The sequence below is a fragment of the Pseudoliparis swirei genome, chromosome 12, assembly GCF_029220125.1.
Source record: "Pseudoliparis swirei isolate HS2019 ecotype Mariana Trench chromosome 12, NWPU_hadal_v1, whole genome shotgun sequence".
Lineage (NCBI taxonomy): Eukaryota > Metazoa > Chordata > Actinopteri > Perciformes > Liparidae > Pseudoliparis > Pseudoliparis swirei.
Window position 1 is genome coordinate 7721018 of NC_079399.1, and position 10264 is coordinate 7731281.

General features: G+C 43.2%; 1 protein-coding gene across 1 annotated transcript in view; it reads right to left on the minus strand.

Annotated features, from left to right (window-relative positions):
- xkr6b (XK, Kell blood group complex subunit-related family, member 6b) overlaps positions 1–5982 on the minus strand; it is a 45015-nt gene extending 39033 nt beyond the window's left edge. Inside the window, exon 1 of the mRNA XM_056428427.1 lies at positions 5423–5982. Within this exon, the coding sequence (XP_056284402.1) occupies positions 5423–5982 (560 nt within the window). The remainder of the gene's footprint in view (positions 1–5422) is intronic.
- Between the last annotated feature and the right edge of the window lie 4282 nt (positions 5983–10264).

The window sequence follows — 10264 nt, forward strand, 5'->3', positions numbered from 1 at the left end:
GTCCCCTGTTATCAGTGCTAATGAGAAAATGAGTAGCATTACACTGCTATGTTCCGGAGCTGCAATGCAAGTAAACAGCACACAAAAGAGTCCGACGTGTAGCGTAATTAAAATAAGTGTTTCTTCTGCCCGCGTGTTCTCGTCGTCTTTGTGTTCTCTGCAGAACAATGCATTCGAGGGCCGAGGTGTTCCAAGTACTTTACTGTGCAAACATCAACACACTCACATTTCTTCATCTGCTTTTACAACAAAGAGAAACAATTGTATTTCATTCACAGACTTTATTCACTCTGCCGGAAATCCGAGGAAGCAGCCCAGTAACCACCGGCCTTCTCGCGCTTATTTAACTCACACCAGAAATACGACAACGTTGGATTGCAGAGGGAACTGTGTGTCTTCATCTGACGCCATGTTGAACGAAACATGAACAAAATGTAATTATACCGATTGTCACCGATGTATCAGAGCCTTCATCTTCTTCCCTCTTTCAGCAGTTTTTTTCCCCATTGACGGGGCAGCTGGTTGCATTGTATCATCTCAATGTCTTGCCTCACCGCGCGTACAAAGCTTTTTGGCAACTCCGAGCAGCCCAGCCAGCCAAGAGAGGCTTCTGTCTACTCCTTCCCAGTCTGGATTAATATTTACCAGGCTACGCAGCAGAGGCAGATGTCAACCATGAGGCGATTTCTTCGTGTTTCGCTCTCGGTGGTTAGTCCTCTCTTGTTCTGGATAACAACGTAATCCAGGCGTCATATTGTTGGTGTTAAAACCAACTGTGCAATTGCCAGGGGTGGGAAGGGGGTGGGAAGTGTGTGTGTGTGTGGGGGGGGGGTGCTCCCCACTTGTTTGACATCTTCAGAACTGGGAATTTCCTACAGACGTGGGAGATTATCGAAGGTATAGTTCCCTTGAAGTTAATATGTATTTATACACTGTCGAACAAGGAGTAACACAACCCACACACTCCACCATGGCCACAACATATCATCATGAAAAACAACAGGGATTAACATGTAATAACCCAATTACCTACATTATTTATTTAATAGATATTGTTATTCAAATGATACAAACTCAAACTAACAACAGCAACATTTCAGGGCTATTTTTTTATTCGCTGACAAATACACTGTGAAGATTTGAGATTTGAGTCTTTAATGTAATACAAAAGTCTGTTCCACTTCACTACATACAATATTAGGCTCAATATAAGATTTCTGAATATAAAAACATGGCCCATATCCTCTCGATATATATCTTCATTGTTGTTAGGATGCTGTGCAACACAGATATTTCTGAATGGTTCTAGATCTCCAGGATGATATAAGGTCACAGAGTTTGAAATGTAAATGGGAAAAACATATCTTAGACAAATGATGTGTTTTTAGAATTATCTTCAATGATACATATTTTAAGAATGTACACATGTGACGAGGTGGAATCAAGTCATTTAAAGTTGGGAGACTTCTATGAAGTCGAACTTTTTGAAAGCATATTCGAAATAAATCAAATCAGCAGAGGCTGAGATTTCCTGACCTTCACTTTCGAGTCTTGGTCAAGCTACAAAACTGCTGGATCCTGCATTTTCCATGATGCATTCCCAGAGTGCATTGCCATTAGTCTTCGTTAAACATCCCTGCCTCCAACATGTCCACTTCTTCCCCACCTATAGTTTAAAATGCTCACTTTCTTTTTAAAATGTTCTCTAAAGCTCAAAGAATCTGATGTTGTGACTGATTCATCTCGAGGTTGGTTTGCAGCACTTCGCCTTTTTTTATTCTGATGAATAAAATATACTATAATGAGAAGCTACTGAACATTACTTATTATATAACCTAGTCACCCCTAACTTTAATAAATTAAAAAGAGAATAAGAAGAACAATTTTGCTGGGATTTCCCAACAGCAAAGAGCTTCCAAAACCTTCTGCATGGATTTCCTCGACGTTAATTTGGGTTTACACTGATTAAGCTGTCCATCGCACACCACCGAGAGAGCTCTGTGTAGTCGTGTGATCCACTGTGTGCCTGAGCACACGTCGAAAGCTTTGGGGATACACCGATGTCTCAGCAGCGCCGGTGATTCACCGGGAGGACGACGACGTGACAGAGCTGCGAAGAGCCGGTGACAGAGCGGGATTACCGATGGGAGAGGGATCCTCCCCGCTCTGTCAACAACTAACAAGGAGATGACCGCGGGAAAAACAAGCTCGGTGGATTCTGTCATCGGCTCGGTCCTCAGGTGCACGGCGGGGGGGAAGTCGGCAAATCGAATGTAGAAATTAAAACGAGGGTTGAGTAATGAGACATGATGAGCAAGTGTTTTTGACTCCTGTGAGCAGTTCATCTTGTGTCGTTATATTAACGAAGGCAAAGCATCCCACACACTGACACTGTGGCGTCTTGTTAAGGATGCGGAAGAATGGCAGTGGCTTCGAAATCCTGTCGTGGAAAAGGGTAGTTTATGGCCCACATGATGACAACATACTGGAAACGCCAAATTCAGACAATTTATTGCACCATGTCATCGCAGTAAACCTAAAATAAGCAAAACACAGCCCTGTTCAATATATATATTTACTCTCTATAATACAATGTATGATAACATTATGCTATACCTATTGGTAGTTTAGCCTCTCAGTGTCTAATAATCTCCATATCAAGTGTTGGCCCTGTGGGTCTTAGGTTGTGAACTCTCACTAAGCTGACAAGAGGAGCTTTGACCCTCGACCCCGAACCAGCAACCAGGGGGATCAAGTCCGAAGGGAGACGGTGGCCTGACAATGATCCTTCGCCCCGGGCTATACGCTGTCACAACATACACACCAACACGTTATGTGTACTTGAGTTCCGTAGAAGCAAGTTTCATTGCACTAGTTTCTTTATACCGGGAGGTCTGTTAAAAAAAAGCTCACTTGTTACAGTTTCAAAGTTCATTTACTGCCATATTGACACTGAAGATGGATATCGAGATGTTTTGGGCGCTGCAGAGACCTTTTGTATTGTTTCCAGTCAGGACACTTTCTATTGCGTCTCTATAAAAATTAGCAAGAACCGGGCAGGGGAATTTCGCTGTCTTATTTCCTGTATGTTTAAATATACACATGCACAAACCGAAGGGTAAAAACAACACTTATGTGCCAACGGTTGTGGCAGCAGTTGGTAGACAACCAACGAAAACTCCAGGAAGAATAATTCACGTGGCCCCTGATTAAGAATACGGAGAATTACTGTTGTTGTGCTCCGGTTACAGATTAAACAAACCAGATGTAGTGTGTTAATTTGTGAAGGGCAGAGGTGTTCCTAGATGGACTTTGTTACCTTTGGACAGAGCCGGGTTTGCTGGTGTTTCCAATGTTTGTGCTAAGCTAAGCTAACCTGCTCCTGGCTGCAGCTCCATATTCACAGACATGAGAGTGGTATCAGTCTTTGTCATGTAACTATGTGCCAGAAAGCACATTTACATACTGGATTTTCCTAAATGGTGAACTCATGTATAGAATGTAGACAATCGACAGGCAATATTTTTATAACCTAACAATTTCAACTGCAAAATGGTGGACCGTGGATGTAAAGTGAATGATACATGATTCATACAAGAAGGGTGTGAGACATGAGCAAAAATAAAATGTGTTAGTTAGATGTGACTCAGATGTGATCTTGTGTTCTCTCTGGACACTGACATCCTGTCTAGTGACACCACAGAAAGCCGCCTCCTATTTGTGAAACAGAGGTTAGACATCTGGAGATGCTCTCAATTTACATTCATTTGTATCAACCACCATAACCACCAACACAACTAACGACCATGTGCAACAGTTCCCAGCACTCTGCATATCTTCTTCCCACTACAGATATGAGCAAACATAATCAATTGAACCACAGTAGAGTAAATAAACGTGAGCCAATACAACTGCAGCTAATCAATATAATGGCCTTCAGGCGCAGCTCAAAATGAGTCTGATGAGGAATCAGTGTCATTCTGGGAAGACGCGTCTTAACAGGGGATGCACAGGCATGCACTCAGTGTAACTTAAACATAAGAGTGGAGTCAGATGCTTTTTCCAGCCGCACATGGGAGGGATGTAAGTCATATCATTTGACTAAAACATGAAGGGGGATATAGGTAAAATTAGATAAAAAGGGTTTCCTATGAGGAAATAGCATAGTATTCTCAAAAAAGGATCAGTGAGTTTCAGTTAGGAAGTTACTCTTAGTTTGACGCATGTGTGTAATGTAGCCTTTGGCACTCAATACTCTCATGCATGAGACTAAACCCGCAATCGTGGCATTTGAACAGCTGTCAAACACAAATAACAGAATCAGTGGTCAGTCTCAGTGTGTGATGCAAAAAAAACACACGCACAAAAAAAAACGCAGCAAACGTCGACTGAAAACGATGTGACCCTTTCCTCTGGGTCTTACAGTGTGGGCTGTTTAGCATTTCTTTTTTGCAGCCCCCGGCAGTCCTCTCAGAGCAGCCGTCATGCGCCCCCCCCCCCCTCCCCCCCTCCATTAAAAGCCAGCCACTGCGTCTGTCTGCACCAAAACAACTCGCTGCTGCTCAGAAGCTCCGGCTGAACAGACCAAATGGTGTGAATAAGCTAAATAATCTGGATGCCCCATGCGTCACATTTCACTACGCCTGTATAGCTGCTCCATGTCACCGATTACGCGCATGACACGTACACCTTGAGTGTCCCCGCGGTGCCCCGAGGCATCCATCCGTATGTGCCCAAAACGCGGATTTGGGGGGACCAACGATGCCGAGCGTCGCAGAGGAATCGATGACATCATGTCTGTAGGGGGCAGATGTAGTTTTGTGAGCCGTGAAAACAGATGCTCGTCTGGCCTCTTGTTGCAGAGTTTGAGTATTTCATTGCGGGTGAGGGAGCGCAGGGTGAATTGAGGCGACCGTGCCTGACACACACACACACACACACACACACTCAGACGCGCGCACACACACGTATATAATAAGCTTGTGGCTATACTACCTGTCTGTCTTTGAACAAATAGCCCTCTTCCCTTTCCACACAAGCGCAATGGCACACCGTGGTGAAATAATCACAGTTTCCGCAATTTCTGAACAGCTGTAACAGTTTGGTGTGAACACATCTGGCGAGTGTTCGGCTCAGGGCATGGAAAGTGTTGCAAAACGCTTTATGTGTATTGCATATATATTGAAAATGCAGATGCAGGCATGTGTGACACCACATAGTGGAGACTGTGAGGCGAGCGTAACGGCGCATCACCACGGTGCTGATTTTCACCAGTCATGTCCACAACACCGGGTTATACCAGGTGACAGTCAGGAGGAGGCTAGAAGGCTGCTTGAATGGAGAGAGTGAGAGGGGCTGGAAACATTATGCATTTGAGGCTTCAACTGATTCTTTTAAAGGCAGAACTTTAAGTTTGTCTTACCTCCACACTTGTCCCAACTGAAAGATGTGTATGACGGTCTGCCAGACCCAGACAGAGAGACGACAGCACCTGTCTCTTTGCAGACTGGCTGTAGCTCTACTACTCAGCCCCTCCACGGAGCCCAGTCCGCCCCCAGTGTAATCCTGCACAAACCACCTGAAGCTCAGGATCTGGACCAGAACCGAGGGAACCAGAACGAAGAACAGAGTCAGGCCTGACCACAGGAATTCTTGCTTGTGGTAATAGTCGATGGCCAGCCACAAGTCGGTCCCCACGTCCCAGAAAAAGACCAGCAGTGCCAGGATGATCCACAAGCAGTCCAGCCAGAGGCGCTCCTCCTGCGGTGGCCGCGCCGCATCACTCTGCTTCCCCTTTCCCTGGAGGTAATGCAGACAGGCGCTCCGGCAGCCCCAGTAGCACGACGAGGTGTTGCAGCAGTGGCAGATGTGGAATGAGCTGCTGTTCTGAGGGTCGTCCTCTCCCGTCCCCACCACCTCGTCCAGGTTGTGCAGCTGGGCGAAACCGGTGACGACCCCGCGACCATCGGATTTCGCTGCCATCTTTCCCTATGATGTTCCCACCTCCTCCGGCTTCCGGGGTTCGTGACGACACTTCCCTGACACCTGTTTTGCACCCCAAATGTTGGAGCCATCTAAAAGCGGGGTGTCAGTGCTGCGCCGTCGCTCACTCGGTCCTCGGTTAGCGCACCGGTGGCGCCACGGACGCAGCACATCGTGCCTTGCTTCCCCTCTACTGCAGATCTATTCCCTCCCACTAACAGTAATATAATAAAGTTCAAACTATTTAATTTGGAACTCATGCATCCAACTGTGGTCGACTAATTTGTACCTGTGTATCAATCTCATTTCCTACTGCGCAGTGGTTTCCCCTCTCTGCCGCTCTCCTCCAGCTGCAAGCTGAGTGCCATGAGCAGACCGTGCCTCCACTGTGCCACCCCGACGGTATTCATCCCCTACCTCTCTCTCTCTCTCTCTCTTCTCTCTCTCTCTCTCTCTCTCTCTCTCTCTCTCTCTCTCACACACACACACACACACACACCTTCACACATATCGGCTCTCTCTCCCAGCGTGGTTGCCATCTAGTGTCTCATGTGAAGCCTCCAAATATGCAGGAGATGACCGAATTATGTTATATAATATGCCTCATCGCCACTAAACGAAGTCTTAAATATTAGTTGAACATTTTTATCAGTCACAGTGTCAGTGTGAGGTCACTTTTTGTAGAAGGAAGGAGGAATAAAAACACAAAAGCTCCCCTATGATGACAAGAAAGGCACCACTTGAGTGCATTTTTCTATACAGAGTTTATGATCAAGTGCTTTTTATTATGTCTCCATGATACTATGATGTAAATTACTTGTGAAATTATATTTTCCAAAGAGCATAAATGCATGAAGGAACAATTGGAAATTGACGTTGGAAGTTAAAGAGCAAGAACACCATGTCCTCCGAGCAAAAAACATAATTTATCTAATATTTGAATAAAGATCTCTGAAAAAAATGGTTCCTAAAAACACTTTCAATAGCAGTCAAGGCGTTATGCATTTACTGAAAAGTGTCGTTTCCCCCCTCCCGTAGCATGTAAAGCGCCGGTGACAACCACGTGATTAGACTGAGCTGCCATGCCGGGTCTGATGGGGGATCCGAACCGGAGCTGTCCGGTTCTGAAGTAGTGCTGAACCCGGGACATCGCTCTAGAATATGGATAGAAATTACACTGGAAAGTGTTGTGTGTGTTACTGAAGTGGATATTATAATAAATCCCTCATTCAACAAATAGACTAAGTAGTAACACCTGAATGTGTATTATGGATGTTGTTGTGTGTCCCCCCCCCCCCCCCCCCACTAATCTGAAAGAAAATATGTTGTGAAAGCAAAATATCCCAAAATCTCAGAATTGACAGATGCATATATAATACCGTGTTTGCTTGGGTTGTCTCGTTAATCCCCTCCAGAAATGTTTTAAGACAAATAGACTCTGGAATAGTGATTTTGTGCCTTATATACGTATATATTCTTCCACCAAACAATAGGATTTAAATGAACATCAAAACAGCCTCAGTGTCAAGCATCCATTCTGCACCATGAAACTCAAACATCCAAGTGAAGTCAATGACAAACAAAACACATGTTTAAGCGGCGGGAGACCTTAACATCATCATCGTGTTCACCTCTGCTGGTTTTGTGACTAATGACAAATCACATCGGAGAAAAATGTCAACACAGTACAGAGAAGAGAAGCATGATCAGTTTGCAAGCTTGTCTCTCTCTGCCAAGGCAAGAGATTCCATTGGCCCAGGAAGATGGAGCCCGAAGCTACATTAACTCACTTAATTATTTCTGATTGGGTTCGTCGAACCAGCTCTGGTTTCACACCGAAACAGCCGTATGTTTTCTCCCGTTATGATATACAAAAATAGTATCTTGTAATCAGATGTTGTTGTTTTTACATCTCCACTTGCTCAATGAATCACATAAATAAAAATCATAGTAATTCAAACAAACACCAAGAACACTATTTGTGTAATTTATATAACAGTTACAAGATATGTTGTACTTCAATTTAGTTATAATTGAAAACAATCAAATACATTACCATCATCTGCTACAATGTGTTATATTCCAATATGTCCAAATACATCATATACAGTTACACTCAAAGAAATGACTCATTGGATGAACTCAATTAAATTGTTGGCAGGTTTTCCATCCAATAATTATATGCAACTCCAACTCAAATTTAGCACATCAGTGCAATAAAATGTAATTAAGTTAGTCCAACTCATTTGTATCAAATACATCTAAAATAAAATAACGATATTCATTAAATTAAATTAATTTGTGTTTGTCCAACTCAAAATATAAATTAACTAACTAAAAAAATGTGCAAAATCCACACAGAAGGAACACCCCGAATGGGAATTGAACCCACGACACTTTGGCTGTGAGGCAACAGTGCTAGCCACTACACCACTGTACAACCCTGAAAGTGTCTTCACCTCATGCAAACAACCGATTTTCAGCTGGCGCATGCGCAAAGGGTAGTCCCCAATGAAACACATATATTTTGAGTTGATATGCACACCATCTAACCTAAATAAATCTAATAAATGAAAGTATTCATGCATTTTGTGTTACACCCATTAAATACAAATATCTATTTTTGTAATTGATTTATTTAAATGTATCAAACAATATTTAAATGTGTCACCTCGAAGAAGGGCTTGAATCGTTTTTGTGAGTGTAACCTAAATAAATCTAAAAAAATGAAAGTATTCATACATTTTGTGTTACACCCATTCAATATAAATATCTTCGTTTTGTAATTGATTTATTAGGGCTTGAATCATTTTTTTGAGTGTAGTTATATGCTTCAGTGAACCTTTAAAACTATCCCTAGTCTTTGTGAATTCTTACCTTTCAGGCGAGCAGAGGGACGTCCTTTAGAAGTGAAAGCCACAGCGATGCTGCATGAACAGAATCAGGTAAAGCCTCTCCGCCAGGCCAGACGGAATTCTTCGATGTGAATACACTTGTGTGAATGCAGACACGAGAGTGTGGTATCCCGTTTCATCTGAGTAGCCTTCTTTTTCTTCTTCTTGCTCAGGTCCTCTAGGCCTACAACTGCCTTCTGAGCCGCACACTAGATGCACACTCAGCGTTAATATCCACAGGACATGGCAGGCAGTTTAATGCCGCCAACATCTCGCAGCAATAATAACAACATAAAATATATCAAAACAGATCAGATGACATCACTTGAAATCATAGGTTAAATTAACCAATTTGTCACAAGCCGCCTCACAGGGAAATCAAACAGGCATGAGTCATTTAAAACAACAACAAACAAACCACGGGCCGAACACGAGTGTGTGTGTGTGTGACGGGATGGGTGAATATAGCAGCAGACTTTAAAAGAATACAAGTCAGGAGTAGAAAGAAAAAACTCAGAGGCCTCACGAGGAAGAGATGAATAAATCAGACTGTGTGTGTGTGTGTGTGTGTGTGTGTGTGTGTGTGTGTGTGTGTGTGTGTGTGCGTGTGCAATTTCCAAACAAGGAAGCTGCAGAGGGAATAGTATTACTTTCTACTCAGCTGTACTTCTAATGTAAATGCTGCATCCTGTGAGCAAAGTGCTCAGGTGGAGCAAATCAATGATGCATTGTGGGAAAGGCTATTTTATGTTGTGCGCTCCAGAGGTGTGCCTGTGTAATCGATACAAGTAGCCATGAGAAGCCGATGGCACATCTTTGCGTGAGTGTTCCGGCTGCATGAGGCGTGTTTAGGTCACTATGGACTATAGTGTAAAGTATAAAACAAGCAACGTCGTTTATTTGTACAAGCTTCCACGTTGGTGGATTTTTTTTTACTGAAACCTACTGGAGATAACTTGAGGTATGAAAAAGAGAGAGATTTTCTGATTCCTAAACTGTCGAGGCGTTTAAAAGAGAGGCAGCGATGCTGTGCTAAATAATATTCATCAGGTTAGCGCTCATGTCAAATCTCATCAGGTTGCCCAAATTGACAGCGACAGTGCGCCTAAAAGTGATGTCTGCTCTTCTGCACGAAAGGTCTTATAGACCAGGGGTGCTTTTTAAGAAGAAAGAAAGAAAAAAGAAAAGAGAAGACGGAAATAAATAATACAAGAACTCTCAAAACACATCGAATGTGATGGTGAGAGGTGATTCATGTGGCAATGCAAAAGTATTTTATGTGACATGGACATGACGGAACAAGCAATGATTTAAATGTACAAAGAAGAATAAAAGAAAGAGGAAGTAATGCCAGAAGAGTACTCGTGGTTGCTTTTGATCTAGAGACT